We start from the raw sequence: 18,017 nt of genomic DNA on the forward strand, positions 1-18,017 counted from the left end.
TTATTAAGCTAAAATTTGAAATGAATTGAGTCTTTACCTTAGATGTCCTGTTTTCAATAACAGACAGGAAACAAGGAGCAGTTTTACCAGGACGTGTGGGACCACGTTTTACCAGGACGTGCGGGACCCACAAATCTATTCTGAGTGAACAAGTTTATTCTTAGCTGTATGTAATTTCCCAGACTTGAGAAACTACTTCTGTTGCATGGTCTATGGCCACAAGACCAGTTATGCCAGCAGGTCTTCCTATAAACACTAAAGTATCTATATACTTGCCTGCAGAATGTAAAGAGTAACTTTGAGGAAGAGAAAATAAATGGCCTGTAAATAAAGTGGAGATGTGATTGGGTACCACCCTGAGCTCTGTACACCATAACCATTTGAGCTTTGGACCATGGGCAAACACAGGCAGTGAGGCCAGTTTACCCCAGTCTTTATACAATGTTCAAAACCTGAGGCGTATGTCTGGTGCAAGCAGGCTTGTCTGCATTCTACTGCTGGGTGACCAGAGCCAAAAAGGCAGGCACGAATCTGGGGCAGGTGCAGAGGGAGCTTTTCCTCCATCTCCTCTCCCTGGTGTGCCAGGAAGACCTAAGTGAGGTGCATTCCTTCGCACACTGCTCATCCCCTCAGACCCTGGAGCATGAATCAGGAGGAGTCCCAAAGGTCCAACCCAGGACCAGGAGATCTGGCCCAACAGTTGAGGGAGGTAAGCAAGACTGGACTGAGAATTCAAATATACTTGAGAACAGATTTTAGTTCTTAGATCAGCCACAGAATTTCCCTAGTCCCTCAGTCACACAGAATCCATGGCCAAGTCAGCTTTGTTAGCTGTTCTTCGTCCAGAACCACAACCCAAGGACTCACATCTGGGCAGGGTTGCTGTTGGAGAGGAAATTAACCCCGTGGCATTTGCTACTTTGTTGGACTTCAGATACTGGAAAAAAAAAAAAGTGCTGATGCCAGCATGAGCAGAACTTCGAGGCCAGAAGAGAGGGTCATGTTAAGTACATGTGCAGATTCCATCACGCAGTTCAGTTCTTTCTCCCTCATTTACTTGCTTTCTCTTGCTACTTTCTTCACTTTTTGTTCCTTTCAATAAACCTTACTCCCCTCTTACATCTCTGCTTCCTCTAAAATTGTCATGTTTACCTTCTTCCCCCGACCTCCCCTTTCCTGGATTCTCCCCTTTCCTCCCTTTGCTCCAAACCCTCACCTATGTCTTACCTCCATCCTTTCTTTTTTTGTTTTTTAATTAATTTTTATTGGAGTATAGTTGATTTACAATGTTGTATTAGTTTCTGCTGTACAGCAAAGTGAATCAGTTATACATATACATATATCCACTCTTTTTCAGATTCTTCTCCCATCTAGGTCATTACAGAGTATCTCCATCCTTTCTGTGCATTAGAACTTTCATCAAGAGACCAATCATGCCTACAGTTGTGCGATAGAAACATGGCAGATGTGTGCATGAGGTTGAGGCAGTACAAACCACCTTAAAACTAATTCTACCTATTGAGTTTCTCTCAAATGTTAAAAACTTTGAAACAAAACCCAGCTACTTAAGAGAGCACCAGAGGAGGAAGACACTAAAGAAGTATAAGATATGTTTGTTATTAACCAAGTGGGTAAATCAACACTGCATTAGCAAAGCATTCAATTAAAACAAGTTAGGTGAGCAGCCTAAAAGAGGTGTTGGATTTTTTTTTATCTTTGTTTATTTTTATGGGAATATTTACTTGTTCATAGAAAGGGAAAATACTGCTTTTAAAAATTAGTGAATGAAAAAAAAATTAGTAAATGAAAGGAGACCACAGATTGAGTAGCCTAGTAAAATTTTCCTCGGGTACAAACATTTTGGACATTCCTTAATATCTAATATTATAACCTAGTGTAAGTGTTATTTGAATGGCCATTTTTATAGCAAATGGACTGGTCAACCCCCACTGGAATGCACACATTCTTTCTTTAAACGCGCTGACCACCAATCATGTTATGGTCAAGTTCCTCAGGCCAGGGAGCCACTAAATCTTTAACACTGCACATTCCCATCCGATGGGCTGATTTTAACAGATTTTTCATATTGCTCTTTTTATAGGTTTTTACCCATTCATAGATTTATGAATTTGGACTTAACAAGAAAAAAAGTCAGGTTATCTTCTTTAACTTTGGGTTTTCTTTCATGAGCTTTCCAGATTTCAGACTGGAGCGGTATCAGTGAGGCTTCCCACTCCTGGCTCAAACACCTAAGCAAGAGCAGCAAGATTTCCAGGGAAAGTGACTGGCTCACGTGTGCCCTTATTTGGCATTTTCATCCCCAGGAAAGCAAAAACAGGTTATAATGAACATAAAGATAAAAGATGCAATGAGCTCTACTAGTAAACCAATGTCTACAAGGCTCCAAGAGAAACTGCCATCATACCTTCACTGCTTTGGGAGGAGAACTTTCAGAAAGGCCGGAAGCTCTGGCATCTGGACTTAGTGGCTTGGGATGCACAAGCTGCTGGAACTCACTCTTAACCTGGGAGTTACCTGCTTGAGTTACAGAAGGAAGACATTTTATAGTATCTCAAGGGAAGGCTCAGGAAAGGTTCCTCCCCAAAGCAAATTTTAGGCACCTCCACTAAGGACGGGTCCTTTCAACACCAGGAAAAACACAGCTTTTCTGTTGAAGAAAAGCATTATTCTCATGCTAAAAACTATGCTCTTACGTTCTCTGTTCTCTCACAAGTCGGGGTGTCAACTCAGAGGCTTTCTCACCCTTTGCCACATGCAGCGGGAATCCAAACCATCCTACATAAGGAAACTTCTGCCCTGTAGCATTTGTCATTTTTTAAGGCTGTTTACAGACTTTGATGGCTTTTTGGTAGTTAGCAATCCCAACAACTCCTTCTGGGGCGTTTCAACTGAACTTGGGAAAATGGGGGAATGTGAGGGGAGAAATTTCATAAGATATGCTCATGTATATGAGTGTGTATAATTTGACACCATCTTTTTGGTCAGTCCTATAGCGAACATCCATGGATGAAGATTATGGAAAAAGACTCTATAAAGTTTTTTTCATAGTCATTGACGTGTCACCTGCATAAGTTAATTTCCTGCCAATATATTTGTTTTATGGAAAACTCAGAAGAGGCACAGAGAAGTCATTCACACAGTTGCTAAGGAACCATAAAAGATTCCCTAAAATCTAGAGTTATGTCAACAAAGTACTGAAAGATTATGGCTTATTTTTCAAAAAAATGTTTTGCAAACCTAGTCAAAACTCAGAAAAATTTCTAGTCCAAGCAAAATGACTGCAAAAGGAATGTTCTTGGATTCAAGCAGCAAGTTTCTAAAATTTTAAGGCAGGGTTTACTAGAGATCTGTTTAGCTGATACTTCAACTTCTTGCTGAGTTTTCAATGTCTAGTAAACTAATTAACCTGAGGAGAAGCTAGACATCCACATACATTTAAAAAAATAATACACTGAACATCAGAATCAAAAGTGGACATAGTATATTAAAAAAACAAAGGTTTTTGTCTTTGGGAGAAGAGAGGCTCAAAATGATTCCAAAATAGGATGAAAAGGTGATCAAATTCAGCACCCACAGGAAAATGTCTAGAATCTAGCCAGAGGGAGGATTATAGTATCTATTTAGATAAATAAGAAAAAGATATTTTTTAAAGGTTACTCAAATACCAATTCTTTATTCCTGTAAATGAATAAAGTCCTTCTTGGCCAACCTTCTATTAAAATGAAACTTCAAAATTATAGTTTTTATAGCATTAACCCTGAAAAGGTTTGGTACAAAAGACAGGATAAGTTCAATGAGAGAAGCATCGAAAGTATTCAGCTGGCCACAAGTTAATCATATTTCATTGAATTTAACGTCTCTCTTAGGCATGGGATGTGTGAAGGGTACTCAAGCATCAGTCCTTAAAACCAAGTGAAAGATCTGATCAGCTACATTACTGGGTTTAATATGTTACACATTCTCAGCACTGACAGAACTGGGGACCACCCCCGCCAACCAAACAGGGGCTAGAGAACAAGACCCTCTTCCACCAGACCTAAGGATGAAAGCTTACGGGAATCACCCTCAGCAGGCGCAGAACGGGCTGCCAGACTATTCTCAGATGCAGAAACCTAGAAAAAGAAAGGCAGGGTGGGGGGTGGGGGGTGGATTAAGAATCACATTAAAAACAAAAGAGCAAACTGCTATTAACGCCATTAAAACCTGCTGACTCCAGTCAGTCACTGGCTGCCTGGGGGAAATAATGGCCCCCAGAACAGCTGAGCATTTAAACAAGAGGCAGCAAAATGTCTTTTATGAGGATATTAACATGCCTCTCAATTACAGAGTAACGCAAATAACAGACTGCAAGCCACTGCCCAAAGTGTGCATTATCTTCCTTTATAAAAGAAGTTCTAAACCATATCTTTGTACTCTCAAAAAAAAGGCGGGAGCGGGGAGGGTACAAAACAAAACCCTCTATCAGGGAGAGCAAAGCTCCTCACCACAAACTCGTGTAACTGTAACTCACCCCAAGGCAAGATAAAGTCTTTACATATAGGAACTATTCTTTTATTTTCCTAACTCCTTATTTCCCAAACAAATGCATTCTGCTGAAACAAGCTTGCTGGTACAGAAGACCTTCTGATAGCTATAAAACAAATTTATCTAAAACCAACCTTTGGTGTTATCTTCAAGGTTAGTTGCCCTTTTTAGTTCTGGTCTCAAAATGGCAATGTTTAACAAGATGGCAAATCTTATGTATAGGTGATTATTTTCCCCATTTGGCATCAAATTTAAATAAAAGTACTTTCTACCAGCTCTCTCTCCTTTCTACTGGCCCCTAGGCCTTCCTGGTATCTTCCTCCACACTCAAAATCATGAAGGGTCGGGATTTCTCTGGTGGTCCAGTGACTAAGAATCCGCCTTCCGATGCAGGGGATGCGGGTTCGATCCCTGGTCAGGGAACTAAGATCCCACATGCCGCAGGGCAACTAAGCCCGTGCGCCCCAACTACTGAGCGTGCGTGCTCTAGAGCCTGCGCGCCGAAACTAAAGAAGCCCACGCACTGCAACGGAAAGACTCCACATGCCGCAACAAAGATCCCACGTGCTGCAACTAAGACTCAATGCAGCCAAATACATAATAAATAAATATTAGGAAAAAAAAGAAAGAAATGCAGAGAACTTCTAGTGAGGTTATGAGGAAGGAATTCCACCCCCCCAAAAAAAAAATCATGAAGGGTCAAGAGGTGACCCAATGTGCACTCCTCGTGAATATTCTTTCATTCAGATGTCAGGGATTTTATGGGTGATGCTGAGTGTTTATATCAGGATGTCTAATGTACTGAATAAATTTACAATGGAGATTAGGTTGTTGGCTGACTGCAGCGTGGTCATTTTTTTCCCTTTATTCTCTGTTCATTACAGGAGTTGTGACATGGTATAAACCAAACCAGTATAATAACAGTTAACATTTATTAAATGCTTACTATGTTCCAGGTATTGGAATGACCACTTTACATGCGTTATTTCATTTAATGATACGAAATAAATTTTCTGAAAGTTGTGCATGGCCATAAAAAGCTCTTCAATTCTTGCTAAATTAGGAGGTGCACCCATCCCAGGATGTCCTTCTTTCACCTCCAATTTAGTCACCTTGAATCTGCAGGGTAAACTTAATGCCAATCATGACATCATTGCACACGCCCAACCAGATGACTTCACTGCAGGAATAGCCAGGAGAGAGCATGTGAGATTTTGCTCAAACGCTTCATTAAAGAAAAGCACAAATTCATTCACAAGAGGAGAATGGGAAGACAATACCTTGACAAAATATTCTATTTCAGGTAAGTTTACCCTGGCATTAATGTCCTTTTGTAACAAACTGAAGTTCAAATAGTTCTTAGGTATTGGTTAACAAAAGCTAGGCAAAGAGCCAAAAGGATAGCTGAAGCTCTGAAAAATTTTATGAATTTTAAGGCAGCCAAGGGTTCATGAACCTACAGTATACACTTGAAGACTATGTACTATCTTTATCTCCTCTCTTCCCCACCCACTTCCCAATTTGTGATTCAGCTGCAATGATACCCTTTTAGGCTATAATTAAAATGTTCTGATCCTCCAGTTCAGCTCAGAGTTCCAGGTTCAAATCAATACGAAGACAATCAAGAAGGAAACATGAAATTAGATATAGGGAACATCCAAGCATGATTTTCCAGATGATCATTCCTCAAATTATGCTCCAAGGACAGATGGGAGGATTTCAATGCTGGGAATATTTTTTTCTCTTAAATGTCTTTTTTACAGTATATAAGAAAAATTCCAAACATATCACTTATACATAAGACATAATCTCCCACTTAAAAAATGGGAAAACCAGGCAGTCTAATGAGGGAACTCACTTGATATGTGACATGGAAATAATGCCTGAGCCCACTGTTTCAAGGACGTATGTAATTTGATTATTTTATGATTATGAAACACATTACTGCCACGTAGTTTGTCTTATTATCTCAAAATACATTTGTGATATAGTTTTGTAAAATAAAGCGATTTAATGTTCCTAAATTTTTTCCTGCTCTATTCTTTGAGTCAAATATTGTAGCCATTAATCTGAGACTATTTTTCTGTGTGCCTCCTTTGGTCCAAGTGTGTAGTATATCTCATGAGTTCCTGTTGGTATGCTGTCAATATATCTATTTTAAAGTCTGTTATAATCAAATAAGTTTGAGAGCTATTGCTCTTAACCCATTTTAATTATCTCCTCACCTTTTGTAGAATGGCCTCAAGGGTGTTAATATGTGTAACAGAAACAATGACTATACTCCTATTAGTCACTGTAATAGACTTGAAAGCTTTCTCCTCATCTAACTTAACATTTGATTATCATATTGACAGAAAGACCAACGAGACTGGGTAATGGATTGGCAGAGAAAATTCACCTGACATATATATTGTTACTTAATCCAACTAAGCCATCCATCTAACCTTAAATGTATAAAACCTGATTTGCTTAAAACCTTCCCGTGGCTTTCCTCCGACGCAGGACTACAATCATACTCTTAAGGGTTTTTCAAGACCCACCCTGGCCCTCTCCCTCCACCTGTCTCTTGCCATTGCCTACAGGTACTTCATGCTCCAGACAAGTCATCTTGGTTGGGTTCTCTGGTTTCCAAACCTCTGTTGTTTCTCCCTGGAATACCCTTCTCTTTCTTTACTCAACCGTCCCCTTATTCACTTGGCCTATTTCCACACATCCCTCAAGACTTGGCTCAGATATCACCTTCTTTTTTTACATTTATTTATTTATTTTTGGCTGCGTTGGGTCTTTGTTGTTGCATGCGGGCTTTCTCTAGTTGCAGTGTGCAGGGGTTACTCTTCGTTGCGGTGCGGGTCTTCTCACAGCGGTGGCTTCTCTTGTTGCAGAGCACAGGCTCTAGGCATGCAGGTTTCAATAGTTGTGGTGTGCAGGGGCTCAGTAGTTGTGGCTCGCGAGCTTTAGAGCACAGGCTCAGTAGTTGTGATGCACGGGCTTAGTTTCTCCCCAGCATGTGGGATCTTCCCGGACCAGGGCTCGAACCCACATCCCCCGCATTGGCAGGTGGATTCTTAACCACTGCGCCACCAGGGATGTCCCAGATATCACCTTCTTGAGGAAGTCAGGTTAAGGGTCCTTAGTCCAAGCTTCCATGGCCCCTCATAGCCCTTTCACGGCACTTGTTATACTGTTTTACAATAGCCAACCTACACTCATCTCCCTCCCACTCTGTTAGCTTTCTTGCAGGTAAAGACCACGTGGAATGGTTTGTTCACATTTAGTTGCTAAGCTCAGCATTGCCTGTGCTTAGCATAGTGCCTAGCTTTCAAAATACTTCGAAGTGAAAGAATGACATTTTCTTACATAAAATGTGTTAAATTAATAATATACAAATAACTTTGAAGATGATATCTCTATTCAAACCAGGTTTTTAAAAATTACTTAAGCTCTACGTCCTCTGAGCATTTGCTGAGCAAAAGAATTTTCCAATGAAGGTTCATTATTTGGTCAGCTATAAGTTGCAGAGCTCCCCAACCAAAATTATGTGACCTCCAAAAAAGACAATCTGTCCTGGCAGCTGTTACCAAATTCCCAGACACTCTACAGCCTAGAGTTAGAATCGTTTCTAATTTTAAGCATCTAATTTAGAACACATGCTTCCCTGGCAAATGGACATCAGACTTTCCAACCCACCTTTTCTCCATCCTGATGGGCGATGCAGACCTCAGGACCCGGGGGCACATTCTCCTTTTGCTCCAATTTATGAGTTTTGATTTCACCACCACTAGCTCTCAACTCATTCTACAAAATAAAAATAGTCTGTGAATTAAAAAAAAAAGTCTCACGATTCTCTTCATAGCACATCTATTAAATAAACTTGGAATGTTAAAAAAGAAATTATTTTAAGAGGCTTTAAGTCAAATCAACCCCCTAACTCTCACAAGCAAAACCCATTGACTTGTGAAATGACAAAAGCAGCTTTGTGGACACATACCTCAGAGTTAAATATTTATACAACTAGTCTAAAACTGGATGCTCATTAGAATACAGACACACACACAGACCACCCCCCGCATACAATGTTCTCGTGATTCACTCTTCTAGCAGCAGAGCTTGTGGGAATGCAAAGCTGGTGAGTTTTACCAGAAAAGACCATTCTGGAGCAGGGGAAAGGAGATGCCAAGTGCCAATAATTAAGAAAATATACTGACCATATATATATAAATGCCCGGCCTGGAAAGAGAGACAGCAATGATGTATACATATAAAAATTGAAATTATACTTAATGATACCATAAAACAGCCTTTCTTTGTGAGACTTTCAAAGACATGTTTTTAGCATAAAATTCATTCAGTATACTAAAGACATACCTTATTTTACTTCTCATAATAGAGCTTCAACATAAAAAAACAGGCATAAGGAATCAGAAGGAGCAAGTGTAAACATATTTGTTTTCCTTGCAAAGAACACTTGGGGCAAAATATTAAAATTGACTTTATTACTAGATCCATAATCAGTACAGAGGTAGATGAATACGGACATTTCCTACCTTTAGTCTGCTAGTTATCTAGTACCCTTCTGTTCTCTGTGACTCTTTAGGCATGGGGAGAAAAAGAGCGATTTATGGCCACAAGGCCAATGAAGGGAGTGTGAGTGCGACTGACTCAGGTGTGGAATTCCAGGTTGAGGCCTACAGCTCTGGAGGTCCGTCTATGAGGAGGAGCTGGCAGCCAGCACTACAGAAACCAACAGTACAAGAGCCCAAACCTCATTTGTGACCCCATCTCAAAGCCCAGCCTCCGGAATCATTGCCAGAGAGAGTGCGCCTTGCTACAACCATGCTCTGTAAGAGGCCTGAGAAATTCTTTGGGGATGAGATAAAACGTGCTTTTTATAAGAATTCCTTAAGACTTCTCAACTCTTAAAATTTACAGAGCAGGCGAACCGCAATGCAGAAACTCTTATTTAGGAGTTAAAAAACAAAGTCACTGAACAGGTTTTTCCACTTAGGGAGTCACCTGGTAAGAATGTTTATAGCAGGAGGGCACTGAGAAGCAGCAAAATCCTGTAACAGGGAATTAAGCTCCACAGATCATCTGTTTGCTCTATCTCCTGACCTGCCTTTTAAGAGACGTCTAAATTTGCTGATTTTTCACACTCCCAGTGAATAACAAGCCTGTGATGTTCCACTTCGCTACTGATTTACACACAATATCTCTTCTTAAATCGATACTGAAAAATCAAGATGAGACTACTCACTGCCTAGAGACTTAGTCCACCAATAAATACTATTGGAAAACGCATACTTCACAAGGTGGGGGAAAGAAGGCTCAGCTCCTGGAATACACACTGTGATTTCTAACAGGCACTAGTTCAGCCTGCCAAATAGAAGTGAATACTGTTCTTCCAATTTTATTAAAAAATAACAATCAAGAGATTAATAATTTGTCATTTGAAATCTTAGAAGGAACAACTGTTTGAAAGATATATATGTATGTGTACATGTGTATATATGCGTGTGTACTTATGAATAAATGGCATTTAAAAGGCAACTTCAAATAAACAGTTCAGGGCTTCCCTGGTGGCACAGTGGTTGAGAGTCCGCCTGCCGATGCAGGGGATGCGGGTTCGTGCCCCGGTCCGGGAGGATCCCACATGCCGTGGAGCGGCTGGGCCCGTGAGCCATGGCTGCTGAGCCTGCGCGTCCGGAGCCTGTGCTCCGCAACGGGAGAGGCCCGCGTACCACAAAAAATAAAAATAAAAAAAATAAACAGTTCAGTTGTGTCCTCCTGCCAGTTAAGCCTAGGAAAGTATAAAGTGGAAAGACCCTCCATTCTACTTACAATACATTTTTGTGCTTACTGAGTATGTCATCTTCCTGTCATTTCTCCCCCTTTTTCCTATCCACTATTCTATTTGTTTAGAAAATTATTACATCAGAAGAAGTAAAGATTAAGTAGACCCTATGTTGTATGATTTCATTTACATGAAATGTCCAAAACAGGAAAATCCATAAAGACAGAAAGTATATTAGGGGTTGCCAGGGGATGAGGGAAGTGGGGAATTGGGAATCACTGCACAGGTATGGGTTTCTTTTTGGGGTGATGGAAAATTTCTGGAATTAGACAGTGGTGATGATTGCACAACCTTGTGAATATATTAAAAATCAATGAATTGCATATTTAAAAATGGTGATTTTTATGTCAGGTGAGTTATATATCAATAAAATTTGCAAAAAACACCCCATCCCACATTAATGTTGAATATATTCAATATTTCTCTCCAGTATTCTCCCTTTCTTCTCTCAAAAACAAAAATAAGTGTATATGTTAAAACTAATAAAATACTATCAATACTTCTTTAACAACAACAAGATTAAGTAAAAGCAACAGGAAAATTCTCAATGACATTACTGGATGGTAACATCACACAAAAAAATGAGTGGGGTGGGAATGAGGCCTAGGAAAGCAAAGTCAGGATTAGAACATGGTGAGGATTACGAATGAAGCTAGGGTAGGATTTATGTGAAGAGAGAATGGCTGGGGACCAGTAAGGAGCCAAGGCTCACAGGTCAGGGTCTGGGAGACACTTTTAGTTCCCGTGCTCAGTGACCATTTGCTGGATGAGTGAACGAATGAATGATGCTGAACACATACTGTATAGTTGGTGGAACTGCTTTGTTTGGACACAGCTGCCTGGTACTTGGCCATTCGATCCTTTATGGAGGTTTCTGACAGGCGTGGGAACTCCAGATTTCGCCTACTCTCGCTTTTCTCTGAGTTGAATGATGAAGGTGACAACTGACCTGCAAGCATTGCAAACAATGTGCTTTATTAGAAGGTAAAATGCGATTTGAATGATTTCAAGATTCTAAATTTTGGGCTATTGTAATCTAATATAATCAACCTCTTCTATTAAGAATACAAAGAAAAAAAAAAAAAAAAAGAATACAAAGAAGGGGGACTTCCCTGGTGGTGCAGTGGTTAAGAATCAGCCTGCCAATGCAGGGGACACAGGTTCAAGCCCTGGTCTGGGAAGATCCCACATGCCGCGAAGAAACTAAGCCTGTGCGCCACAACTACTGAGCCTGCGCTCTAGAGCCCGTGAGCCACAACTACTGAGCCCACGTGCCACAACTACTGAAGCCCATGCGCCTAGAGCCTGTGCTCTGCAACAAGAGAAGCCAATGCAATGAGAAGCCCGCACACTGCAACGAAGAGTAGCCCCTGCTTGCCCCAACTAGAGAAAGCCCATGCAGGGACGAAGACCCAATGCAGCCAGAAAATAAATTTAATTAATTAATTAATTAATTTAAGAAAAAGAATACAAAGAAGGAAATCAGGATTATAACTGTCACTTACAAGGTAACATTCACTTACTATCCCAACATTAAAAGGAGAACCCTTACCATCATTGAGTGTTATATATTTTAAAATTTTTGTTCATTTAACATGTGAAAAAATTAGATGGCAATGCCATTTTAATTTGCATTTCTTTGATTCCTAGGAGGCTGATGGTTTTCCTATATTAATTGATTTTATTTTCTTGTGTGAAGTGCTTGTATATGCCCCCTTTAAAACATAATAATTCTGCTCTCAAGGTGTTATGTTAGCATCAGTAATACAGGATAACCAATCTTGACAGGGGATAATGTCCATCCATGGGAGCCCTCAAGCCCCAGATGACCATGGAGCCAAAACTGTCGGTAACAGTACTTCCCTTATAATCCTGCAAAGTTACCGTTTGGTTAACACAGGTTACTGTTGATAAAGTTGGATTAAAAATACAGAGAAGCTATTTGGAAAAAGCAATGAGATTTGGGAATGGCTTGTATCTAGCAGCCTTTCTTTTCATTTGTACCACTCTTCCTTTAAAAGCATCAGCTTCGAGGTCAAAAGGTATTGTTACTAATGAGTACTTCCTAGAAAATTTCCCACACATGGAACTCTCTGCTTACCTGGGCCTATTTCCAAGTCATCCAGAGAATAGCTGTTTTCAGAGATCTTTCTTCCACCTGCGCTTCGGCTTTGGGCCCGAAGAATCTGTTTGGAAAACAAAACCCAGCAATAAGCTTTGCAGTGAGGATGGGAAATCTTGATGCAATGTTCAAAAAGGAGGCCTGCAAATCTCCTTTATAAATAATATCCAGTAGAGATTAGATTTTATATTAGTTTTTTTTTTTTTGCCGTACGCGGGCCTCTCACCGCTGTGGCCTCTCCCGCTGCGGAACACAGGCTCTGGACATGCAGGCCCAGCGGCCATGGGCCACGGGCCCAGCCGCTCCGCGGCACGCGGGATCCTCCCGGACCGGGGCACGAACCCGTGTCCCCTGCATCGGCAGGTGGACGCCCAACCACTGCACCACCAGGGAAGCCCGTTTATATTAGTTTTTATATACAACAGAGTGTGTTTTTAGTATTATAAATATCAAGCACTACATATTCACAGGTGCCCAGGGGAAAATAAGTAACTCTATATAGGTAATGCTTTCTGTGAAATATCACTGCCTAACCACCTTAACCAGAAAGCCTCAGAATTTAACAGTCATTGGAGCAGAATCCTCATGTCCCAGATGAACATGATGTCTCTCCAAACTGCCAAGTCCTGATGGCAGTATCTTCTGTTGGCCTTCTCCATCCCATTTTATCCCTGCTGTTGCTGCCTGGTTCATGTCTTCATCATCTTTTCCCTGGACTACTGCATTACCTTTCTTTTCTTTTTTTTTTAAAGGAACATTTATTTATTTATTTTTTGGCTGTATTGGGTCTTTGTTGCTGCACACGGGCTTTCTCTACTTGTGGTGAGCAGGGCTACTCTTCATTGCGGTGCACGGGCTTCTCACTGTGGTGGCTTCTCGCTGCGAAGCACAGGCTCTAAGTGCGCGGGCTTCAGTAGTTGTGGCTCATGGGCTCTAGAGCGCAGGCTCAGTAGTTGTGACACATGGGCTTAGCTGCTCTGCGGCATGTGGGATCTTCCTGGACCAGGGATCGAACCCGTGTCCCCTATGTTGGCAGGTGGATTCTTAACCATTGCACCACCAGGGAAGTCCTTGCATTACCTTTCTAATTGGCTCTTCCGCCTTCCAATCAAGGCTCTATGATGCTGCCATTATCCCAAGTAAAACAAAAAAATTATACCCAAATATAAATCTATGTTACTTGACTTCCCAGGTGCACAGTGGTTAAGAATCCACCTGCCATTGCAGGGGACACGGGTTCAAGCCCTGGTCCGGGAAGATCCCACATGCCGTGGAACAACTAGGCCCATGCACCACAACTGCTGAGCCTGTGCTTTGGAGCCCGCGTGCCACAACTACTGAAGCCCACGCGCTTAGAGCCCATGCTCTGCGAGAAGCCACCGCAATGAGAAACCTGTGCACTGCAATGAAGAGTAGCCCCCACTCGACACAACTAGAGAAAGCCCCCTCGTAGCAACAAAGACCCAATGCAGCCAAAAATAAATAAATAAATAAAATTTTAAAAAATCTATGTTACTCTCTTGTTCAAAATTCTTTAAGGATTCCTAATCACTCCTTGAATTAAATCTAAAGTGCTTAGTATGTCACAAAAGACCAGTTCTAGATCTGGTCCCTTCCTACCCTCTCTGGGTATTCTCTTCCTCACCGCTTACCCTCCAGGAAAAGCAAACCACTGGGAAGTCCATGATATTGTAAATGAGTTCCCTCTACCTGGGTTACTCTTCTATCCTTCTATTGTCTAACAGTGCCTGTTCCTTCAAGACTCAGTGTAAGCTAAGCAACAGTCCCTCTGCATCTGCCCTACCTCTCTTCCATCAATCTAAGTAGCCCTTTCTCTGTTCTCAAGGACCTGGTCACACTTCCATTACAATGCTTAACAAATTGTTGCGCATCCCTCTACTGGACTGGAATCTTAGTTTACTGAGGGCAGAGACCATGCTTTTATTTTTTTAATTAATTAATTATTTTTTGGCTGTGTTGGGTCTTTGTTGCTGCGTGTGGGCTTTCTCTAGTTGCGGCGAACGGGGGGTACTCTTGGCTGTGGTGCGCAGGCTTCTCATTGCAGTGGCTTCTCCTGTTGCTGAGCACAGGCTCTACGTACGCGGGCTTCACTAGTTGTGGCACGTGGGCTCAGTAGTTATGGCTCACGGGCTCTAGAGCTTAGGCTCAGTAGGTGTGGCGCACGAACTTAGTTGCTCCGCGGCACATGGGATCTCCCTGGACCAGGGCTCAAACCAGTGTCTTCTGCATTGGCAGGTGGATTCCTAACCACTGCGCTATCAGGGAAGTCCTATTTTTTATTTTTTAAATAGAAAAGTGGAAGGTACAGATTTATTTAATAAAAAAATGATTCCCGTAAATTACTACATTTGTATCTCTCAAATTTAGGGTAGATCTCTAATGAAAGTTCCAAATTCTAATTTTACGACTAGAAAAGTAACTGAAGAAAGCCACTTAGTAAGTATCAGAGGATGTTCCCAGACAGAAAACACAGACAGTATGTCATGTTTATTCAGCTTGCAATGAGAGCCTTCAAGCAGATCCTATCATTGAAATCTCAGTTTATTTCCAGATAACTTAACGTGGAAAAGATGTGTGAAATCCAGTATGACAGGAGACAAGAGTAAAAAAGATTTAGCTCCCTTTTGAATTCAACATTAATAAATAATTATTAAACCTTTAAGTTCAATGGACTAATCAACCAACAATAAAGTTTAAGACAGTGAACTATCCCTTTTTCAAGTCCTCCCCACGCCCCCGCCTCCCAGCCCTCTCTCTCTCTCTCCTTGGAGATAGAAAATATGCCACTTCAGAAATCAGAGCCAAGGATCTGGTTTGCTTGTACCCTACCAAAAAGAATACAGTTTCTAGCAAATTCGATATATATTTAATGTACTGCATCTCCAGTCATCTTTGCTATTTACATTATTGGTTGAATCTATTTACAAAAAAAAAAAAAAACTGAAAGAAGCTGTAGCAACTCTAACCTTGCCACATCATACTCAGGTCAGCTGCACCAACATCAGTCACATCCACATGACTCCTATGATGCAACACATTTTTGCTCTGGGAACAGCCTACCATTTGGAAATGAAGATTATCAGCCAAAGTGAAAAGATACGTTTGGCAGAATACCCTCCATCCACATTTTTCTGTTTTTAAAACACTTCTCATTTGCAGATAGATAAAGGAAATTCCAAAGATTTATTCCAAACGCTGCTGCACTGTAAAAAGATCATTATAAAAACTAAAATTTTCAGGGCTCAAAAAGGGAGAAAGCCTGGAAATACACTTTTTTTTTTTTTTTTAAACCAAAAGGGAATGGGTTCTGCAGTCTTAACACTGGAGCGATATTTCAAATATTTACATTCTGTCAAAGGTAAAGTTCAAGCATAATTCCAAGAGTATGTGTTACGTGTTGCAACCTGTTAGGAGTTTAGTTTTCCGTTTGTGCTTGAAGTTCCTACACTGGTGTTATTGGGAGCAAGACCATTTAGAGCCAGAACACATGCCCTGCAAGGTTCTTTGGTTTTAGATGCATAAAATTTCCCATCTTCACTAGCTTTTTATTTAAATCTTTGGGTTAAATAGACATTCCCCCCCCCCCAAAGAATTCATGAGGGTTCAATACTCTGAATTATTTTCTTTCAACTATTAAAAAAGTGAATCTGCAAAGTCATTTGGTCTTAGAGAAAAACAGAAAAACGTCTCTGGAAATCAAAGCTATACTGACACTGGTTCTGAGGAGGAATACAGCTCGGAGATTAGATGGCTTTTAATGAGCTCCTGGGTGAAGCACTATGCATTTCTTTTAATACCTTTCCACCTCCAAACCACTCAAATATAAAGAATGACAAGATCCCTGTATACCTGAAATGAACACAATACTGTAAAGCAACTATACTTCAAAAAAAAAAACAAAAAACCCCAAGATCTCATATTCATTTACTATTCTTTTTTTTTTTTTTTTTACTATTCATTTTTGATCCTCATTTTACAAGTGGTAATCTGAGGTTCAGGAAAAAGGTGGGGTTTCCTCCAATATTTCTCAAGGAAAGTAAAGGAGCACAAAAAGAAAAGAGAAGAAAAAAAAAACCAAACACCAGGAATTCTGATACTGAAATACTCTTCTGTAACACATTTTTATTGCATTTCAATCTTTTTTATTCAGATGCCTGAGGCAGCCTTAATCATCATAATCTGTTAAGAGAGAAAAGATAAGACACTTTAAGACTTTCTGGAATTTCCTAAGGCTTGGCCTCACCCCACCCCACAAGTCCTCCTTCCTGTCAGCTGACTGCAGCAACTCTCGTTAGTGTGACCACCCCTTAAATATTTTCATTGAATCCATAAACCAAATGCATCAACATTTACCAGTAAGAAAATAATAGTCTAGGGCTTTTAGCCAGTAGTCTGTAGAATTTCTTTTCTCTGCAAAGTTTTCTTTAAGAAATAAAGTAATTTAGGTCCCAAATGTCAAGTAAAAAGCAGGATTTCCTGTCCTGTGTACGCCTATTTTCAGGAAAAATTCTCTTTAAAAGTTGATTCTCAACACTTTAATTTACTGAGAGCCATTTCCTTCAACCATTCAACTTTGACCTTCCTTCAGACTCTCTCATCCCTCCAAAGTCAAGCGTGGAGGAAGAATGACTTTTAGGGAAAAATGGGACTTTACTGAACTATGCATGGAGATCATACGGTGCAGATAAAATCTGGCCTTAATTTCTCAAAATACTGAGAGAGAAACATTTCCTTCTCCAGGGACCCTCGCAGAAAAAATACAGCTCATTTAAGTACAAAATACACACAGAAGGAGCACTTATCTCCAGGCAGGGGGATTTCTCTCTCTCTCTCTCTCCATATATATGTGTGTGTGTATATATATATATATATATATATATATATATATATACACATACATATATGTATAAATAAATAAATAAATATATATATATATATATATATATATTTTTTTTTGGTTGCACTGCGTGGCTTGCGGGATCTCAGCTCCCCAACCAGACTGAACCCGCGCATGGCAGAGAAAACCCCCCGAATCCTAACCACTAGACCACCAGGGAACTCCCATATTTTGTATTTCTAAGTGTTCTATAAAAATTATGTATTACTCTTACAATTAGGAAGAAAAGAAAGGAAGGAGAGGTAATACTTCATATTTTTAAATTAATATAAATAGATAAGAATGATAAAACCAAATGCTGATGAGGAACTGCTGGGGAATTAAATATGCCCTTAGATTGTGCTAGCAGTGTTACAGAATTATGTCTTTTGACCACGGTAACATCATTCAGTAATATAGCCCCCCCATAACTAAAAATAAAATGTTTCTGCCAAGATGCTTAGAGCTTTTTTATTAGGCTGGAAGAGAATCTAATTACTGGGGAATGATTAAAAAGTATAATGGGGCTTCCCTGGTGGCGCGGTGGTTGAGAGTCAGCCTGCCGATGCAGGGGACGCGGGTTCGTGCCCCGGTCCAGGAAG

The 18,017-nt window shown here is 40.5% G+C and overlaps 1 protein-coding gene across 5 annotated transcripts in view; it reads right to left on the bottom strand.

Annotated features, from left to right (window-relative positions):
* The window catches only part of LIMA1 (LIM domain and actin binding 1), an 82,627-nt gene that overhangs the window by 8,407 nt on the left and 56,203 nt on the right, over positions 1 to 18,017 (bottom strand). For 2 of the 5 annotated variants that reach the window (XM_029204534.1, XM_029204535.1), the window contains 5 exons: positions 12,498 to 12,582; positions 11,197 to 11,345; positions 8,233 to 8,340; positions 4,058 to 4,133; positions 2,426 to 2,538 (listed from right to left, as the gene is read on the bottom strand). In XM_029204534.1, the coding sequence (XP_029060367.1) occupies positions 2,426 to 2,538; positions 4,058 to 4,133; positions 8,233 to 8,340; positions 11,197 to 11,345; positions 12,498 to 12,582 (531 nt within the window). The remainder of the gene's footprint in view (positions 1 to 2,425; positions 2,539 to 4,057; positions 4,134 to 8,232; positions 8,341 to 11,196; positions 11,346 to 12,497; positions 12,583 to 18,017) is intronic. The other 3 variants (XM_029204539.1, XM_029204538.1, XM_029204537.1) reach the window with 3 other exon arrangements.

Source organism: Monodon monoceros, unplaced genomic scaffold (genome assembly GCF_005190385.1).
Source record: "Monodon monoceros isolate NGI ecotype Baffin Bay Population unplaced genomic scaffold, NGI_Narwhal_1 Super_Scaffold_6, whole genome shotgun sequence".
Lineage (NCBI taxonomy): Eukaryota > Metazoa > Chordata > Mammalia > Artiodactyla > Monodontidae > Monodon > Monodon monoceros.